Raw genomic sequence first — 20,837 nt, 5'->3', positions numbered from 1 at the left:
CTGCTGTCACCTCCTGGGGCAGAAAACTGAGGAGTCCTCATGTCTGTGTCAGGCTGAATGTCAGGAAAAGGTTTCTCCTCTGGCACTGGATCAGGCTCCCCAGGGCAGTGGCCACGGCCCCAAGGCTGCCAGGGCTCAAGGAGTATTTGGATGATCCTCTTAGGCACAGGGTGGGATTGTTGGAGTGTCCTGTGCCAGGCCAGGAGTTGGACTGGGTGATCCTTGTCCAGCTCAGGATAGTCTGTGATTCCACGATTCCTTCAGCACATGGTGAGAACATTCACACTGCTCAGGCAGGAGGGGGTTTAGCCACTGTGTGAAGATTTCATTTCTGATTTGCTGTTTACTCTGCAAACAAGAAATTGGGTGGATTCCAAAAGAAAAGCTGTTTTCTCACCCAGGGGAAGACTTGGAGGGAGCAGAACAGTTTTGAACACAACACTCGTTTATTTTACTTCTGGAGGTTGTCATTACTTGAGAAAAATAAATAAATAAAAAGGGGACTTTGCATCAAATTTCAGTGATCTTCCAGTCTTTCTGCATGATTTCAGAACATTCATCTTTGGAGAAGTGCTGATTTTTCCAGGATTGTTTCATCCCAAGTGGGACCTCCTGGGGAGGAAGGGACTTGCCAAAACTTCTGGCTTTGTGTTGGTGGCCCACGCAAAGAGTTTCAGCACCCCAACTTGCTATTTTGGGGAACAACCCTTCAGCCCCAATTTTTATCCCTGTCCAGCTATCGACCTGTGCCAGGGAAAATGTGGGGAATGTTTTTATCCCTTGGGGTCAGTCTCCACTATGTCTCCACAGCGTGGGCATTTTTTGGGTGTCTCTATATCTTGATGCAGAAGAAGCCTTACAGGAAAGTTGTTATTTTTAGAATAAGCCTCAGGAAGGTGAAAGAGGCCCCTGTCTTAAACCATCTTTGATCAAATGGTCCTGTATTTCGCCCTGGATGTCAGACTGGAGCAATTTTGTGTGTTGTTCTCACGGTGTTTCAAATATTGGTATTAGTGCAAGGACCCTGTTATCATTTCAGCTACAGTCACATCTCTCCTGGGTAACAGAGAACTGCCCAGCCATCACCTCTCCTGACAGCTCGGGCTCGGGCTGGTCCCGAGGGAACGGAGGCAGAAATGGAGTCAAACACATAGGAACAGGGTGGAAAGATCCGGGAACATGAGGACAATTCCAGTTTTTCCACAGCTCCTTTGACCGTAGGAGACAGGAGGGACTGATGGAATTTTTCCGTAGAGCTTTTCTCATTGGAAACCCAGGGTCATTTTGGAGGAAGGGAGACGAAAACTGAAAAAAACAACCCTTTTTTTTTTTATTTTTTTTTTCCCAAAGAAAAAAGTAGCTGCTTCCCAGCAATGGCTCTTGCTTACAGCAACCCCAAGTGTATGTTTTTCCCAGGCTGTTTTCTGATCTGCCTCATTCCTGGAAGCCTTGGCAGGCAACCGAAGGAGAAGTTTGTTTAACTCATTTCAGCACAGAAAGCACCTGCCACCCCCCAGGCTCTTCAGGCTGCACCAGAACTAACAGCAGGGGAAGGTCACCACCAGGAGTAACCACAGAGAAATACTCCAAGCAGAGTTTTTCCTTGGGCAGGGGTGATTCCTGGGCTTGGAAGGGACTTTGTGGTGTTGAAAGCTTTGCAGTGCTGTTTTTAGCCACTGGATCTGCCAGTGCTGTTTTACAGTGGTCCAGCTTTCATCAGCCACCTGCTCTGCCACCCTCACCCACCCTGCCGGGTTGGACACACGTGGCTGCTGCTCGTGGAGCATCTTCTTCATCTGTGGGGGGCTCAGAGGTCTGAGCCCCAGTGGGGGTAGGGCCCAGCACGCTGCTGCCATGACTCAGGATCACAATTGGCTTGTGATACTGAGCCAGAAAATCATTAGGGTTGGAAAAGCCCTCTAAGATCATCAAGGCCAATCATTAGCCCAACACTGCCATGGCCACCACTGATCCCTGTTCCCAAGTGCCACATCCACAAAGTCGTGAAGACAAAGACTGGGTGTAGAGAGCTGCAGAAGGACCTTGTGAGATGGTGTGACCAGGGAGTGAGGAGGCAGTTGGAATTCAAAAGACTTGAGGTGATACAGGTTGGAGAAAACAACCCCGGCTTCGTGGAATCCTGGAATCCCAGAGTGGTTTGGGGTGGGAGAGCATCTTGTTCCACCTCCTGCCGTGGGCAGGGACACCTTCCACTAGACCAGTTCACACCCACCTGCACAGAGACAGACCAGGAGTTGGCCCTATTTCCCTCATGGTACATTGGTGGTTAAAAATAATTTGGGTGTTGCTGATTATGGGAAAAGAGAATAAAATAGTGAATGTTGTTATGCCACTTGCATGGGGCATGACAGAGGTTTGGACTCCTGGGGTCATGGAGAAGGTGGATGATGATTGAGGGTCCCTTCCCAGTGGAAGTGTGGGGTGGCATCAGGAGTGGCAGCTGGTGGCTTCAAAGCAGAGGGCAGCGGTTTCTTCAAGCAGCATGTGGTTGCATCACGGGGCTCTGTGGGTGCAGAACATTTGCAGGGAATAAAAAAAGGGCTGGGCAACTTAGTGGAAGAAACACCCCACATGGGATGTTAAATGGGAAGAGCCTGCACCTTAGACAGCCACAAATCCTTGGAGGGTGGGGAGGTATTGAGGGCAACACGTGTGCCTGGCTCATGTCCTGCTCCTTGGGTGGTCACAGAATCATGGAATTTCCAGAGTTGGAAGGGATCATCCGCAAGGATCATCCAGTCCAACCCTCAGCCCTGCACAGACAATCTCACCCTGTCCCTGAGAGCATTGTCCAAACACTCCTTGAGCCCTGTCAGCCTTGGTGCTGTGCCCACTGCCCTGGAGAGGCTGTTCAGTGTCCCACCACCCTCTGGGCAAAGAACTTGTTCCTGAGACCCAAGATAACACCCCTTCAATCACCAGCACTGTTGGGGAGAGGATTCTGGTGACCATGGTCTGACCTGGAACAGCCACTGGTGTCTTCTTACGTGACAGTGGCTAAAACTCCCCTTTGCATTCCTGCAATCCCTGTTCTGTGCTTGTGACTGGGGCAGAGATATCTACGTGGGGACCCATCCCTGCAGGTGCATCCTCAGGGCCTTCAAACCAGCTGCTCCTTCTCCACTGTGTTCACTTCCAGTTGTCAGGATTTGGGTTTGGAATCTGCGAAACCCCGAGGGGTGTTTTTGGCAATGGTGCCGGGCTCTGGGTGTCCCCACCAGCCCCCTCCTCACCACTGCTCTCTGTTCCCTTTCCAGGCTGCCCCTCAGGGACGTTCAAGGCCAGCCAAGGGGATGAAGGATGTGTCCACTGTCCCATCAACAGCCGGACGACCTCGGAAGGGGCCACAAACTGCGTGTGCCGGAACGGATATTACCGGGCAGACGCCGACCCCGTGGACATGCCCTGCACCAGTATGTGTGTCTGGGCAACTGGGAGGGGCTGCACTGGGGGTGGGAAGGAAATGCTCCTCAAGGGGTGCTTGACAAATGCATCTGTCCCAGTGGGATTTGGGGGGAGGCTGAGGGGCTCAAAGCAGCTTGTCCAGAGGAGCTTTGCAGGTGTGGGTCTGTTGTACTTGGGGCCAGAGGGGACAGAAACCTGGGTTGGTTTGTGCTGCTCTAGGCAGTGTGATGACTTCCCTCTGGGGCTGTAACTGGACGAGAACCTTGGGATGTCACACAATCAAATCACCTGGGATAAGAGGACAGGTTTTATTCCCACTCTTGCCGTCGGCTCTCCAGCTTGCTCCACACATCCCTGACACCAAGAGAAGCACCCGGCTCAGTGTGTGCCTGCTGGGATCAGGAGTGGGGAGGGAGTGCAGCTGGTCCTGCAGCGAGGCTCTTACACCTTTCCGTGTGTTCCCTCCGCAGCCATCCCATCCGCCCCCCAGGCCGTTATCTCCAGCGTGAACGAGACCTCCCTGATGCTGGAGTGGACCCCCCCCCGGGACTCGGGGGGGCGGGAGGACCTGGTGTACAACATCATCTGCAAGAGCTGTGGGTCGGGCCGGGGGGCCTGCACGCGCTGCGGGGACAACGTGCAGTTTGCCCCCCGCCAGCTGGGGCTGACGGAGCCCCGCATCTACATCAGCGACCTGCTGGCACACACCCAGTACACCTTCGAGATCCAGGCTGTGAACGGCGTCACCGACCAGAGCCCCTTCTCCCCGCAGTTTGCATCCGTGAACATCACCACCAACCAGGCCGGTAAGGATCCTTGACTCCCGGCAGGGTGGGCAGCATCTCCTGGTCACTGCTGGGGTGAACAGGGCTGGAAGGGGAGAAGAGGTGGGGTGAGACATCACATTGGTGGTGAGCAGAGTGCCTGGTGATTCCTGGATAGATCCCAAGCCCTGGCTGTGAAAATACCCCCTTGTGTCAGTGAAAAGCTGGAGTGTGCCCCAAGGCAGAGCTGCCCTCCCTGTCCCCGCAGTGGGACAGCTTGTGCCACTGTCCCCTGGTGCCACATTGCTCTGGGGCACTGGGTAGGACTGTTCCTGAGGCCTTTCCCTTGAAGCACCATTGCAGGCACTGTCAGAGTGTTGCAGTCACAGTGGCAGCTCCTGGTTCCTGGGGAGGGAAGGTGAGATTGGCTCCAGCATTTTGATATGAGCTGCAATTCCTGCTTGGGCCGTAGAGAGAGACAGGTCAGACTGGGAAAGCAAAGGAGGGAGGCTGGGAGATGAATATATGGGACAACCATCCGGAAATCTGCTCCAGGTCCAGTGCCACTGCAGAGCCACCTTGGTGAGGGAGATGAAGGAGAGGGCTGGGAAGGTTTCATCTGGGGTCTCCAGCTCTGTGCAGGGTGGGTTTGCTGGGGGAAGGGATGTGTCAGGGTGGCTGGTAGTGCTGCTCCTGGGAGGGTCCCCAGCAGCTGTGCTGGTGGCAGGGTGTCCCACTGAGCTGCTGGCCAGGGGCTGCTCTCCTAGAAAACCTGGAAACCATCTGGAGCTGGGGACAGGCTGGGGCTCGGATTAATCGGATGAAGGTGGAAGCCTGCCAGTGAGGCACAGGCCTGGGTGGGAGCAGGAGAGACTCTGTGGTCCCTCTGAACCTGCCCTGGACACTACCTGACCTTCAGGACTGAATTTGGCAGCTCTTGGTGGTGGTTGTGTTTCCACTGGACTGCCTGGAGACTGGTGGGTGCTGGCTGCAGGGGATGGGGTGTTTGGGCTGGGGTAAAGCAGCAGTGAGGCAGGTGGGCATCACTTGGGGGCATCATTCTCAGAGCATGGGGATAGAGGGAACCTGCAAAAATGTCTGGGTGAACCAACATAGTGACCTCTGACCTGCTGTGAGTTCAGGATCACAGGGTCAGGGTGTGTTTGAAGATCTGAGAGTGTTGAACCCTGGTTTGGGGCAAGCAGGGCCAGGTCTGAACACAGAGGAGAGGGGGATAGGTCTGGGACAGTGACCAGTGACAGTGACCTATCTCCATCCTTTCCCTGATGGAGATAGGGTGGGTATGATGCTACCTGGGGCTGGGAAGGGGCTCTGCCCCTGCCCACCGTGGTCCTGCACTATGGATTCATCATTTCATGCTCATACTTTGGAGTTCTGGGTGTTCTTGAGCCTTCATGTGTTACCCGTGGCTGCTTCCACCTGAGCAAAACCAGTGAGCTGAGTTGCAGGCGAATCCTTTTCAGTCCCCTGGATCCTCCTCCTTGTGTTTTCCTAGTTTGACACTCCTTTATTATCAGGCCTCACACTTCTCAGCCTGTGTGATGTCTCTCTTAATGTATCTATTCATTAGCACTAAACACTAACTGTCTGCTTGCTAATTCCTCTGTAATTAGAGGCTCTGAATTCTTCTGCTTACACTGGGAACCGCCTGGCAGCCTTGATGTAGATCATTAGCAGTTGGTAACAGAAGCTGCAGACACAAAGGCAGAGCTGGGACAGGAGAATGGAGGGTGTTGTGGGGAGAGGGGAGGCAGCAGAGGGAGGGATGAGCCTGGGGAAGCTGTGGAAGCCCTGGCTCTGCTTTGAGCAGCCAGCTGGGGCTCCATCTCTGGGTGTGTGATGGGCTTGTGCTCCTGGACGAGGGGCTCCCTGCAAAGTGCCCACCACAGTGGCCTCTAGGGTCCTCCAGCCCTACAGGAAGCAAGGAAAGTCACCCTGGTTCACCCAGGGGTACAGGGGCCACTGCTGGGCACCACCTGTGCTGGTGCTGTGGGGCATGAGCAGAGATGCCCCATCACCAACAGCATCACAAATTCTTCAGCATCCACATTGATAAGGACATGGAGTGACAGAAGAAGGAGGAATGGCTTCCCACTGCCAGAGGACAGGGTTAGATGGGATATTGGGAAAGAATTCTTGGCTGTGAGGGTGGGGAGGCCCTGGCACAGGTTGCCCAGAGAAGCTGTGGCTGCCCCTGGAAGTGTCCAAGGCCAGGTTGGAGGGGGCTTGAAGCAACCTGGGCTAGTGGAAGGTGTCTCTGTCCATGGCAGGGAGTGGGATGAGATGAGCTTTAGTATCCCTTCCAACCTAAACCATTCCATGACCCCAGGAAAAAGCTCCTGTGAGAGAGTAAGAAAACAACCCCCCGGAGCAGCTCCCCCTTCCTAGAGCAGCCAGAGGGCAGGTCCTGAGTGTGCCCAGGGCAGTGGCACTGGGGGTGGGACAGTTTGATGACCCCAAAAGGGAAACCTGAGATCCGAGAGGGTGACACACCATTCACCTTGTTCTCCCAGAGGGAAGGGGCTGCAGTCAATCCTGCTCTGACTGCAGTGGGTTTCTATTGCAGTGAGTGTTTAACCTCCAGAAGGGCAGGTTTTGCTCTAACAGGAGGTGTGATGCTTCCCTTTGCAAAGTACAGAAAATCAGAAAGGACCCGGACCCAGCAGAACAGAAATAAGATGAGCTTGGAATAAACATCCCCTTCCCACCACCTCCTTACTCCCTGGTCTGTCTTCAGCCTACTCAAATTCCAGCAAACTTTGCGTGATCCCGCTTCCTTCCTGGGAAGTACCTTCTGTTACCTCTGAGTTTTCTCTCTGCTCTTCTTGGCAGCCTCTCCTTGACCTCCAGCTCCGTCCTGTGCATCTCCCAACTCACCTCCACTCCCCTGCCTATCAAACACTGCAGCTGAGCAGCACCCAAAGCTCAGCATCCCTCCAGGAGGGAGATTCAGGACTCACCACATGTCTTAAGAGACCTTAGTGTGGCCCCTCGTGCTTTTGGGGGCCACCAAAAGCCTTTTCCCAGCCATTCCTGAACAAAAGATCCATGCCAAGAGGGTGGCTGAGATGCTTTGCCAGCATCCCAAGGGGAGCCAGGGGTCAAGGAGCTGAGCCTGGCCCAGCACTCGGGATAATGACACTTGACTAATTGAGAGCCATGCGAGGCACCAGCTCTTCTTGCTGGTGGCAACACACAGCCCCTGATTGATGATTTGTGGCCATTCTTTGGGGAGGATTGGGGTGTGGGGAGAGCTCTGGTGCTGTGAGGATTTGCAGGCTCCACCCCACCGTGGGCAGGCTGAGTGTCCCAGGAAAACTGCCCAGGAAAAGGGCTCTGTGGGCAGGGATGAGTTAAATATGGGAAGGGCACTTCTTGATAACTGTGGCTGCTCTGGCCTGAGAAATGAGGAAGAAGCCCTGGACTCTGGAGTTTCCAGAGGCTAATTCAAAACCTCCCAGTGATGGGGGAAAGAGGACATCCAGGTTTTTGGGAATGTGCCTTTTTTGTGAGCAGCTCTTGTGATAGGGGATGAGAAGGGAGGATTAGTGCTGATGTCAGAGGCTCTTGGCTGCAGACAGAGCCACAGAGAGCCTTGAGCAGCCCATAGAGTGGGAATACCAGGATTGTGTGACAGGAAACCAATCCACACTGTCCTGATAAACCCATCAGGACAATTCCTCCCTCTCCATGGATCCAGAAAACTTGTTATGATTTTTTGCATTATTGTTCTGGGTGGCATTTTACAGCAGTAAGATACATCCAGCAGTATGTCATGCCATGGTGATATGGGTTAGTGGACATGGTGGCATTCACTCAGAGGTTGGACTTGATGATCTTGGAGGTCTTTTCCAGACTTAATGATTCCATGATTCTCTGTGTCCTTTGGCCAGGGAGATGTGCGACTCATACCTCTGCCCCACACCCATGCCAGGCATCAGAAGGGTTTGAATTTCAGCTTCGTGGTGGCTGTCACAGCCCAGGTTGTGTCCCAGCCCAGGTTGTGTCCCAGCCCAGGTTGTGTCCCAGCCAGGCCAGGCCTTTTGGGCAGGGCTGTCCCAACAGGACCCAGAGGTGCCCATGAGCTCAAGGACAGATGAATGTTTCAACAGTCCAAAGCAAGGCTCTGCTCTGCTCTGGATGTCCAGGGACTGGACTGAGTCCAGCCTGGTCCTGGTGCAAACGTTGAGGAATTCAGCCATGAGCAATGAAGCAAAACAGATCCTGGGAAGTGCAGAGCACCAGAAAGGAGGATTTTCCCCTCACCTTCAACCAAAACAATTCCCTTGCAGCCACGGCCCAGGAGCTTTGCTGCCAAACGCAGCAGGGAGCACAGAGGGCCCTGGGGAGCAGACAAGGTGTAGGTATAAGGTGGGTAGGACTAGACCTTCTCACCAGCCTTCCAAGGTTGCTGTTTGCTTGTCACATTAGTTATGCTGCTGGCTGGACAGGGAGGGGAGAGTTGTACTGCCTGGGGCACAGCGAGTTTTGCTTTTATCTTCTCACTTTCACTGTGTATCAGAAGGTCTGGCTGGTTCCCTTCTTCCCAGGGATGCACAGCAGTGTCCTCTGGACACAAGTAGGGAATCATGGCACCTCCTGTTCCCCCTCATGCTGTTCAGCCATGCCCTGTATGTGCTACCTACAGTCAGGAATTGTTTGGCTGTGAAACAAGGACCTGGGGAAAAGTGTTTGCAGAAATCACCTGGAAGGGTTGGAATGAGCTTTCCAGAGCATCAAAGCTGGGAATGTCTGTCTATCATAGAATCACAGAATGGTTTGGGCTGCAAGGGACTTAAAAGCTCATCCAGTTTCACCCCCCTGTCACAGGCAGGGGCACCTTCCACTAGACCAGGTTGCTCCAAGCCCCATCCAACTGGCCTTGAACTTGAACAAGTTTTTGACGCCCCAATTTTTTCTTCCAGAATAAAAGGCAGGAAATTGTTGCATCTCAGCACCTCAGATCTCTCACCCAACTTCCCACCTACAGCAGGACCTGCCAGCACTACATCAGAGCATGGATTTGGGTGGATAGTTATTGATAACCTCCAAAGGCAGAGCTCTCCCCACGTTCCCACTGACTTGTCCCAGATCTGCACCACCCCCCTGGTGAGGGAACCTTTTCCAGTGTCCAACCTGACCCACCCAAGCTATGATTTATGGCCATTGCTCATTTTTGTACTAAGTTTCAAAGGTTCAAGCCCAGAGATGTTTTAGATCAGCCTGAACACCAATTAGAACCATAGAATCCCAGGATGGTTTGGGTTGGAGGGCCCTTGAAGCTCAGCTTGTTCCACCCCCTGCCATGGGCAGGGACACCTTCCACTAGCCCAGGTTGCTCCAAGCCCTGTGCAGCCTGGCCTTGGACACTTCCAGGGATGGGAATTATCCTCACATTCAGTCCTGTCTCAGCTAAAACACCTTTCAGGAAGGCAGCTAATCTTGACATGAGCCATCAAGACACAGGCAACCCATCAGGTCCTTGTACTCGAGTTTGTGGAGCTTGTTCTTGCCTTTTCTTTTCCCAAGGAGATCACTGATTTTCTAAGGAAATGCAGTAGACTCTGTCAGGACACCAGGAAAACATTTGATTTGGAAAACTACTACTAAAGCCAGAAGTGATTCTGTGAAATCTGTCCAGGAACTGCCTGAATGGGAGACCAGGGTGACCCGATGGGGAAGCATCAGGCTGAACTGAGGAGACTTAACTGAGCTCCATGAGAAGTAGCCTCGTACTTCTTGATGTTTCAAGTACTGGTGGGGTATTTCTTGTGCAGAAAACTGACACAAAAGCTGGAAAAGCAGAAATTTTCTGAGCTTTGGAGCCATCTCACACGTGGAGGAGCCGGGGCAGGGTTTGCCCGTGTGACAGAGCAAGCTGGAGTGTGTCTGCTGGGCTACTGTAGGTCCTGAGATCCCTTAAATCCCAGGATTCTTCTTTTGGGGACTTCACTGGGTGTGTTTATATGACAATTTGGCCAGTTTGCTCCCAGTCTCCAAACCTCCTAAAACCTTGACATCCCCACGTCTGCTTCTCTTATATCCCAATTAAGATCCAGACCTTCCCTTCCCACGGACCCACGTCACCACCCTGGTTCTGCCATCCTTCTTTTTCCCCCTTCTCTTTCCCTCATCTGCAGCTCCCACCTTCACCCTGACAGCCACCAAAACATGATGTGGCTTGACATTTGCTGCCCTCCTCCCCTCACTTGTCCCAACCTGTTGCCTTCACTGCACCCCCCCCAGCCTGCAGCAGCCGGCAGTGAGTGCCCAGGAGAGATCCTGCCATGCCCAAATCCCTTCTCCCCTGCCACTGGAGACCATCTGCAGCAGATGGCAGGAGCTTTGCCAGCTGCTGGCTCTTCAGGATCCTCTCCCTGCTCCTGTGGTGGGCAGTTGGGGGGAATGTTGGCAGAGCAGGGGCTGGGCTGCTCTGCTGTACCTTCCCTGGCAGATGCCCTTCTCCTCCCACCACCTGCTGACTCCCAGGCTTCCCTTTGCATAATTTACTCCATTTTTTTCCCACACCTGCCTTGGGGCTTCAGAAACCTGTTCCAGTGCATCTGGAGCTGACTTCAGGCAGAAAACAAAAGCCTGTCCGTGATGGATGGGGTGGAAAGTCCCTTTTGGTGAACCAGGGCCTCTCCCCACGTGCCACCATCCATCCCCATTTTCTGTGCAGTGCTGGGAGCTGATGGAGAGGCTCCAGAGCTCACCTTTTGCTCCTGTGTTCCAGAGGGGTGATTTACCTTTCCTGCTGCTCTTGGGAAACGTGGCCCATGGGGCTGTGGCTTCTTGTGCAGGTTCTGAGTGCAGCCCTGGGGCAGGTCGGGGTGTCAGAGGCAGCGACACACGGAATGCAGGGACACACTGGAGAGGCAGGGACACACAGGAGAGGCAGGGACACAGGAGACAGGGTCACAGGAGAGGCAGGGTCACACTGGAGACAGGGACACACAGGAGGCAGGGGACAGGAGAGGCAGGGACACACAGGAGGCAGGGATACACTGGAGGCAGGGTCACACTGGAGACAGGGACACACAGGAGGCAAGGACACACAGGAGGAAGGGACACAGGAGAGGCAGGGACACACAAAATGCAGGGGCACACTAAAGGCAGGGACACGGGAGGCAGAGACTCACAGGATGCAGGGACTCACAGGATGCAGGGACACACAGGATGCAGGGACACAGGAGAGGCAGGGACACACAGGATGCAGGGACACAGGAGAGGCAGGGACACAGAGAATGCATGGACACACTGGAGACAGGGACACGCTGGAGCCAGGGACATGCTGGAGGCAGGAACACAGAGAATGCAGGGACACAGGAGAGGCAGGGACACACTGGAGGCAGGGACACACAGGAGGCCAGTTCCAGGGTCCCAGTGCTGGAACAGCTGAGCACTCCCTGGGGGGGTGATGCTGCTCCCTGGTGCCTTTGTGTGGGTTGTAATGGGTGGTTGTAGCAAAAGGGTTCCTGCAGCCTCCTGGCCAGGTGTCCCTTGGTCCCTCTCGGGGTCCCTGGGGTTCAGTGCTCCCCCCTGTCTGTGGGAAATGATGAGTCTCTGCCTGGCACTGCTCAGGCAGGAAGGTGCTCACTGTGCCTGGTTCTCCAAGCCCATTCCATATCCATCCCTGATGCTGGCAGATGTGCAGCAGGCAGCTGCATTTGTGGGGCTGGGCAGGAAATGCTCTTCCCGAGAAGAAAACCTGATATTTCCAAAATTTTGGCACCACACACAGAGGGCCTGGTGGAGTTTATCATGCAAGAGGGAAAGGGAACAAGTTCAGTCAAAAATTAATAAGACACAGTGGGTCCAAGGGGATGATGCTCCAAGGGCTGGAGCCCCTCTACTCTGGAGCCAGGCTGGGAGAGCTGGGGGGGTTCACCTGGAGAAGGGAAGCTCAAGGGAGACCTGAGAGCCCCTTCCAGTGCCTAAAGGGGTTCCAGGAGAGCTGGAGAGGGGCTTTGGACAAGGAACAGAGTGCCAAGACAAGGAGGAATGGCTTCCCACTGCCAGAGGGCAGGGTTGGATGGGATATTGGGAAGGAATTCTTTACTGTGAGGGTGGGGAGGCCTTGACATAGGTTGCCCAGAGCAGCTGTGGCTGCCCCATCCCTGGAAGTGTTCAAGGCCAGGTTGGACAGGGATTGGAGCAACCTGGGCTAGTGAAAGTTGCCCCTGCCCATGGCAGGGGTTGGGATGAGATGGGCTTTAAGGTCCCTTTCGGGATTCTGTGGGTGCTCTGCACAGGCCTGACTCTTTCAAGAAATATTTCTCTACTCTGAGCCTTCTATATTTGAAATTCTGATCAGGCTGTTCCTAAGGACAGTTTTCATTGCAATTAATTGGCATTTTCTGGGAAAAATATCATCTTATGGAAAATCTGGGGGGCAAGTTGGAGGCACGGGGGTCTGGCTCCTGCCAGCATTCCTGCTACCCTTCTGCTGATGAGCATCATGTCCCTGATCTGGAGCAGATGGAGAGGGGGCAGGAGGTGGGAACAACCTTGGCACTGAGTAAACCCAACCCGCTCCATCAGCCACATGAGGGGTGCCAGGATCCTCTGGAGCACCTCCTCAGTGTGGGAACAAAGCCCTGCCCTCCTCCACGGCCCAGTGGCACATGCAAATGGGCACTGCAAACCCCATGAAACAAAGAGCTCAAAGACAGCCAAAGCCTTCGGCTGCCTGGGCCAAGTCGCTGGGCTTGTGGCATTAACAACTGCTTTAAAGGCTGTAATCTACACCAAAGCCTGCCTTGATCCAAGTGGGGCCAGAGCCAGGACCAGCTTTGCCATGTTCTTAAGATTTTCCAGCGTTTTGTAGTTGCAGACTCAAGGAGCTGGAGGCAGGGCCCACTGGGAAGTTTTCCAGACACTCGACGTAGTGTGGGCACCAGCCTGATGGGGCCACCTTGCCAGGAACCTCGGGAACAAAAACCTCACACTCTGTGAAGTGCCAGCCTTCCACAGCTCCAGCAAGAGCAGGAATACCCCAGACCTGAGGATTTTGCTGCTTTAAGGGCAAATGTTGTTTGTTTAAGAGCTCCAATGCTGTCTGTCACCCCCTGCTTTCCTCAGCTTCTGCTGGGGAGTATTGATTCCAAAAGTGTGTGGCTCCTGAAATGCCATCACAGGGGTGGGACTGGGCAAGGAATTGGGTGGTGAAATGTTGTAATAGTCCAAGAAATAGTGAACCCCTGTAGCAGGAGAGAGGCACACACACACAAGTGCTGGTGGTGGGGCTTCTGGAGGTCTCCAGCCCAACCTTACACACAAAGCAGGGTCACCAGGATGCCCATGGAGGGCAGGTCAGGAGAAGCTTTCCTTCCTCCCCCAGATGTTCCTCCCTGTGGTGCTTCTAGTGCTCACATTGGAGGAAGGCATCTCCAAATCCATTCCCAGGGAGGGCTTGTGGCACAAAAGCCCACGGGGCTTCAACAGCAGGAGAGAACTTGAGTGAGAAAAGCATGAGGAAGGTTTTAACCAGAGAAATCATTTTCAGTTCAAGACTTGGATGTGCTTGGACTCTGAGCTCAGTAGGAGCACCAAGAACTGGAGCCTTGGTAGGACCTGGACTGGGGAGAGTGGGTCCATTGCTCAGTGACAGTCACCTGCTGGGGACCTTTTGGGACTGGGGTGCTGTAGGGCAAGGAGGGCTGCTTTGGGTTAGGTGTCCTTTGGGTGAGATACTGGTGCAAGACATCCAGGTCTCTGGGAAAGTGGGCAGTGAGTTGTCGTGGATTTCCACTCTGCCCTTGCTGGGGAAACAGAGGTCAGTCCCCACACCCCCTGTGCCTACTTCAGCTTCCTGAAGCCTTGCACAGAGGCCCTGTGTGCTCCTGTCATTTCAAACACAGTTTTCCAGGTGCTGCTGGAGCCTGGATCCCAGCCTAGATGTCTCCAAGCCCTGTGGTTTCAAGGTCAGGGAGGCCCTTGCTCCGTGAGGGATCACAGCACCACTGCACAGTGTCACCCTTCAGCCTCCCTGCAGTGGACTCCAAGTGCAGGAGGAGCTCTGAGAACCCTGTACTGAGGAATAGACTCCCAGAGAATCCTGTTCCCCACGTGTTGGAGCTACCTGGGTCACCCAGTGAGACTGAGTCCCTGGGTGGAGGCAGTGGGAGGGAAGCTTGCCCCCCTCTCCCAAGGTTTTCCAAGTCCACATTGGCAGGGCAGTCACAGGCATCCCCTGCCAGATGCTCTGACACAACTTTCTCCCCCACATCTCCCCATTCAGGGCCCTGTCCCGTGGCCTCTGGACTGGCTGGTGCCTTGCAGCATCATGGTGCATTTCCCTGCCACTCTGTCTTCAGCTGGGGGTCAGGCAGTTAATCCTGACCCCGGATCGCAGCCGCTGCTGCTCGGGGGTAATTGAAAATGCCAGAATTCCCTGCTGACCCTCCTATAATAAAAGCAGTTCCCCCAGTCCGGTAACCTGACACTCCAGGGACCAAGATCTGTCAGGAGGGTTCTGAGGAGATGCTGGAAAACTCCCAGCTGTTCACCTCAGTTTTCCCCTGGGTGATTTCAAAGTGTTGCCGGGGAGAGGCCACGGGCCGGGCTGGCTTTGCTCTCTCTCCGTGGTGAGTGTTTTCCAGAGCAAATGTTGACTCTGTCTGACATGACATGGGTTAGTGGTATTAGTGTGATCAGAGATAGGGGTTTGCTGCCTGTAACCTGACTCTCCCAGCTAAGCCAGCGGAGGAATGGGGAGTCTTTGATTTTCCCGGGATCTCCAGCTCTGACCGTCTGGCGAGAAGTGAGCGGCTGAGCCTCGGCACTGGCAGGTGAAGGGGGGGCTGGCTGCAAAGTGGGGGGCAGATTGCATGGCAGCGTTTCAAATGGGCATAGAGATGATGAAAGAGGAGCTGTGGAAAGATCCTGGTGTCCCCCCAGCAGGCTGGAGCCACGCAGTCCCACCAGGCACTCCCAGGAAGCGTTGCAGACGATGCTGCCAGTGGAGTCTGAGCCCCTGGGCTGCTCCCCGGCTGCATCCTTGGCTGATGGCACTGTCTTTTCCCACTTTATTCCCTTTACACCAGCAGTCCAGCTTCCCAGCCTGCACAGCATGACCTTCCACAGGCTTGGAAGTGACCTTGGAATGCCATGGACATTATCCAGTGTGTAACTGGAGGTGGGCTTGTTCCATAGCATCACCTCACTGGGAGCCAGAGCTCCTAAAAACTGGTGGCAGCCACAGCCGCTGGCAGTTGTGGTGGCCTAAGACACAGAAAATTGGCTCCTGCTATCAGTCTGTTAGCAATAAGGATGTGTGGAGCCCTGGTGTGTGCCTTAGGATGGGATGAACCAGAATATACTGAATCCCAAAATCCCAGAATCCCAGACTGGTTTGGGTTGGAAGGGACCTTAAAGCTCGTCTTGTTCCACCCCTGCCATGGACAGGGACACCTTACACTAGACCAGGTTGCTCCAAGTCCAACTTCCAGGGCTGGGGCAGGTAGAGATGGGATAGGAGGGAGATCTCCTTAGGATATTGAAAAAGCAAGTCTGGGAGAAAGGAACAGTTCCTAGATGGAATCTCTTGTTGAATAAAAGAGGAAGGTGCCTCAGCAGATGTCCTGAGGCTCCTGGTCCTGTTCAGAGCTGTGGTGTGGTGGGTATGGGTTCCTGTGGGAGCTACCTAAGAACCCTCAAAACAACTCAGAGACATAAAATCAAGGAGGAAAATGGGCCTATTTCTTTCCCATTGCCCCAAAACAATTCTTCATTGTGTGATGTCCCCCTGCTGCTTTTTGTCAGCTTTATCATAATGAATTGCCCTAAGCTTTACAGAGCAGTTTTACCAATTACACTAATTTCAGATGGATGGAGGGTCTCTCACCCCTCTCCCAGCAGGACACAGGGTGTGATAGGAAATGCTGCCACAGCCTCAGTCCCCTGGGGTTGGGTCCGACCCCGAGCTGCAGGGAGGGGCAAGGAGTGAGGAAACAGCAGCCACCTCATCCCTCCAGCTCAGCTGAAAAAAACAGTGGACGTGCCCGGTGGAGAGGGAACAGCAGCTCTGCAGAGCTGGCTGAGGGCTGGGCTGAGCCAGGGAAGTGGCCCTGGCAGCCAGAAGGGACATCCCTGTCCTAGGGGCATCAGGGAGGGGATTGTCCCACTCTGCTCTGCCCTGGGGTGGCCTCACCTCAACATTGGGGCAGTTTGGGGGGACACAATGTCAGGAAAATATTGAGCCATTGGAGAGTGTCCAAATGAGGCAACACAGATGGGGAAGGGCCTTGATTTGAAGGCGTGTGAGGACACTGAGGGCACTTGGTGTGTTCAGCTGGAGAAGAGGGGACTGAGGGGAGACCTCACTGCAGTTCCAACTTCCTGGGGAGGGGCAGAGGAGGGGCAGGGACTGAGCTCTGCTCTGGGGGGACCAAGGACAGGACCCTGGGAATGGTCTGAAGTTGTGTCAGGGGAGCTTTAGGATCTCAGGAAAAGGTTCTTCCCCCAGAGGGTGGTTGGGCACTGCCCAGGCTCCCCAGGGCAGTGGGCACAGCCCCAAGGCTGCCAGAGCTCCAGGAGGGTTTGGATGATCCTCTGGGGCACAGGGGGTGACTCTTGGGGATGGGTCTGTGCAGGGCTGAGGGTTGGACTGGATGATCCTTGTGGGTCCCTTCCAACTCAGCATATTCTGTGATCTTGGACACAAAGGGATATCAAACCTGAGTGAGGAGCTGGATGCTGTCTCTGGAGCTGAGAGGCAGATCCTGGCTACTGAGCTCAGTTTTGAGTTTTATGTTTGTAAAGGAGGTTAACAAAAAATTGGAAAAATGTTGAGGAGAGAGTCATCAGGTAGATATGTGGGTGGATGAAAGTGCTCAAGAAACTCAGTCTACTTCGGTAACAGAAGAGAATCATAGAATCATAGACTGGTTTGGGTTGGAAGGGAACCTAAAAATCATCCAGTTCCATCCCTTCTGCCATGGAAAAAAAGTAAATATTTTCATTATCTTTCAGTTCTTCCATGAGGACAAAATTCTGTTTCTAGTCTCCTCCTCTATTTAGCTCCAAAACCCAGAAAAGTTCCAGCAGTTGGAAAGCAAAGCCATAAATTTCAACCTGAAAATAATAGTTGCGTTTTCAAAGAGAGCTTCAGGAAAACCTCCCCAGAGCCACTGTGGGCTCATCATCATCTGAAGTCCTCAAAGAAATGGGGTCTGTGTCCAAAACATACTCACAGGGTCAACCACCAGCGTTTCAGCTGTTTCTAACTCTGCCTGGGCTCCGTGGCCGGTCTCATGTGATGTTCAGACCTGGGTGTTACGGAAGTTTTTCCCAATTTTCTCCTGAATTGCCGTGTTCTTGCGCTGACTCTTCATTCCACCCTGGGGTTTGCAGCTGGTGTGACCTTTTTTCAGCTTTTTCTGTCATTGAGAAGCGACTGTTTTTCCTGGAAAACTCACATTTCTTCTTATTTTCTTCCGTTTCCTCCTTTCCCTTAATCTTTTTTTTTTTTATCATTTCCAGCAAGCTCAGAAGAAGTAAATCCTCGTACAAAAGTAAAATTATGGCTATGGCAAGTCTGAGGCTTCACAATGTGACCAACACACCCCTTTGTCCCTGCAGGAGATCAGGCAAATCCTTAGTTACAGAATCCAAAGCCTCTTGTGGAGGATCAGTTCTGGTTAAGCTGCCTCTGTGTGATGGATCTGGGCCACCTGGGGTTTTGGTTTCTCTTAGCAGAGGCTGCTTAACCAGAACTGATCTGTGAGGCTGGTGGCCATGCAGCTCTCTGGGTCCTTGCCCAGGGAGGTGTTGGTCTGCATGTCACAACATCCTCTTGGAGCAACTCTGTCAGAGTAAAACCTGGACATGCTTTCCATCAAGGATGTAGGCCTGAAAAGAGATGTGCCTGTTTAGGATCTTTGGCAAAAGCTCTTCTTAAAAAAAAAAGAAAAAGCTCTTTTGTAGAATTTCACAGAATTGACTTCAGCTTCATAATCAAGGCCCAGAGCATCACTTTTGGTCTCTTCTTTTCCCCTTTTTTTTTTCCTTCAGAATTCATGCTTTAAAGTGCTGGATATGTCTCAGCTACAACGCCTGGGAGGCAGGACACAGAGGGGGGGACCTCATTTACAGGGATGTGGCAGAGAAGGATTGTGCTTTATGGCCAAAAATTGTCATTTTATATCTGGAGGTAATCAGAAAGACGGAAGGGTGCTGATACAGAGGGGATACATCGAGGGTCTGGCTGAGATCAGTGTCCTGTGGCCATCTGGGGGCTTGGGATGATGACCATGGAAGTGTCCCTCACATTCCTCCTGTCACGTGAGAGACGTTGGCCTTGTACATTAGTGGATTTTCATTAAGCTTGTTTTACACTCCAGTGGTGGGTTTGGCTTGGTTTATTTCTCCAGCAATTTGGAGAAGCCACAGGGCTCCACTAAGAGGAATCTGAGGCCATCCCTGACAAAGAGGATGCAGAAAAGTGCCTTTCAAGGGCTGAAATGATTCGTTTCGCCTCAAAATGACGTTGGGGCTCAAGGGCTTCAGTCATGACAAGTGTTTCCATCCTCTGTGGGATGAAGCTCTGTTTATTTTTTGCATTGTTGCTACACCAGGAGACACCATTGGGATAAATCTCCCTCTGCTCACACCTTCATGGGTGATGTCTCAGGGTGATCGTGGCTCTGAGAGTGGGGACGCTCCATATCTGATCTCCTCTGTGTGTCACAGGGCACAGTCACCTCTCTGGGCAGCTGTGTCATGATGCAGCTGAAGCTTTTTCTCCCGACTACGCCTGGGAAAGTCACTCTGAGATCTGGCTGACTCCACTATAAACTGGTTTCAAACTCAGACACCCAGTCGCAGCCCATCCCTGATTATTCACAGAACTGGGAGCCTCTCTCTGCACCCCAGGTCCTCACCTGGGGTCAAGGTGTGACCATGTTTCGTGGCTTTGCAGAGTTCAGTGGTCTCCTAGTGAAAATTGAGGATGTTTAAATTGAGGGTGTTTAAAGAGAAGACAGAGCCCAACTTTCCCCAGAGGTGCACAGTGAAGACGACAGAAGAAAGGGACACAAGGGACAACGAGCAAAGTTCCAGTGGAATGTGAGAAAAAGCTTCTTCCCCACAAGAGTGAGGCTGGTGCTCAGAGAGCCTGTGGGATTACTGTCATGGACATGTTCAGATCCCAGCTGGACACAGTCCTGAGCAAAGTGATCTGATTTTGAAATTACTCTGCCAGGCACTTGGACCAGAAACATCCAGGGGTCACTTCTGAATCTTCCTGGGATTTTACTCTTGTGCACTCCCCTGGTGTCTGTGATAACAGGAGTGGTTTCTGAGGAGGCAGTGGGGAGGTTCCTGCCCATCCAGAGACACTGCCTTGCCCCAGGTATAGGAAAAGCTCTGAAGATGCTGTAGTCATTCATCTCACCTGCCTCCTCCCACCATGCAGCACATCTGCCTCATTGAGGCTCATCAGATGAGCTCCACCTCATGCATTTGGGTGTTTTCCTGGGCCAGACTGGGGTGGATTCCCCAGGTACACAGCAGCCTGGCCTGGCTGCTCACAAGTGAGTCACACACGTCTTCCTGGAGTTGGATACCTTGTGCAGCTTCCTCAGCACAGCCTGGAGAAGCAGGAGATCCCTTGCAGGATCTGTGTACTCCCAGATTGTGGAATGCATGGAACTGGAAGAGCAACATCCCAGAGACCTCGCTCCCACTGGGAGGAACCTGAAGCTGAGGAGCTTCTCCAGCTGTAAGGCCATCGAACCTCTGTCTAAATCACGAGGTGTGGCCACATCCAATTTCTGTGGTGGGACAGGTCTGTCTGTGTGTGGCCCCTGTCCTGAAATAGCCTGTCTAAATCGTGGGATGTTGCCACATCCCAGTGGGACAGGTCTCTGCAGCCCCTGTCCTGGAATAGCCCGTACGAGTGTGGGATCAGTTCCCAGAGCAGATGCCAGAGAGACCCAGGCTGTGCTCCCCCCTCAGTCCAGTCCCTTCCAAGCTGCAGGGCACCTGGAGCATAGTCACATCTCCCTTCCAAGGCTTGACTCCAGAGAGAGATAAATGTTTGTCTTGAAAATCACAGATGTCCTATGAAATCTGTGTTGACAGGGAAGCAGCAAGCTCCAGCAAGAGCTGACAGGCTCCAGAAATGTTACCTGTGTTTTATCTTAACACCAGCATGAGAAGCTATTCCCAGGAGTGTGTAAAGATGTGGCCTGAAGCAGTGGGACAGGAGGGAGGCAATGCCTTGTCCATGGAGCAAGGGCAGGGCTGAGGTGATACAGAGGGTTTCAGATTGGTGGGTAATGGGGTTTGGAATGGATGGAAGGATTGGTCTCGGGATCTGTTAGGATCCCAGAATTGTTTGGGTTGGAAGGGATGTTGCAGCTCATCTCATTCCACTCCCTGGCATGGACAGACACACCTACCACTAGACCAGCTTGCTCCAACCTGGCCTTGAACACTTCCAATGATGGAAGTCCTCTGCCCTCCTTCAGTTTTACTAAGTTCTGGACAAAACTAGAGCTCGGCAACATCTACTGAAGCTAATACACATCAGGATTCCTTCAGGAGTGGGGAAACCCAGGCAGCAGTGTGGTGGCTTTACCCATAGCCAGCCCCTGGCACACAGACATTGAACATCCTGGG

At 53.2% G+C, this 20,837-nt stretch overlaps 1 protein-coding gene across 4 annotated transcripts in view; it reads left to right on the top strand.

The window, feature by feature from the left end:
* EPHB2 (EPH receptor B2) overlaps positions 1–20,837 on the top strand; it is a 135,460-nt gene that overhangs the window by 88,271 nt on the left and 26,352 nt on the right. For all 4 annotated transcript variants that reach the window (XM_027702960.1, XM_027702958.1, XM_027702959.1 and 1 more), the window contains exons 4-5: positions 3,279–3,434; positions 3,897–4,232. In XM_027702960.1, the coding sequence (XP_027558761.1) occupies positions 3,279–3,434; positions 3,897–4,232 (492 nt within the window). The remainder of the gene's footprint in view (positions 1–3,278; positions 3,435–3,896; positions 4,233–20,837) is intronic.

This window comes from Neopelma chrysocephalum, unplaced genomic scaffold, assembly GCF_003984885.1.
Source record: "Neopelma chrysocephalum unplaced genomic scaffold, ASM398488v2 Primary Assembly neopelma1_200, whole genome shotgun sequence".
Taxonomy (NCBI): domain Eukaryota; kingdom Metazoa; phylum Chordata; class Aves; order Passeriformes; family Pipridae; genus Neopelma; species Neopelma chrysocephalum.
The sequence above is the reverse complement of the archived record's forward strand: the minus strand, read 5'-3'. Positions and strand labels throughout refer to the sequence as shown.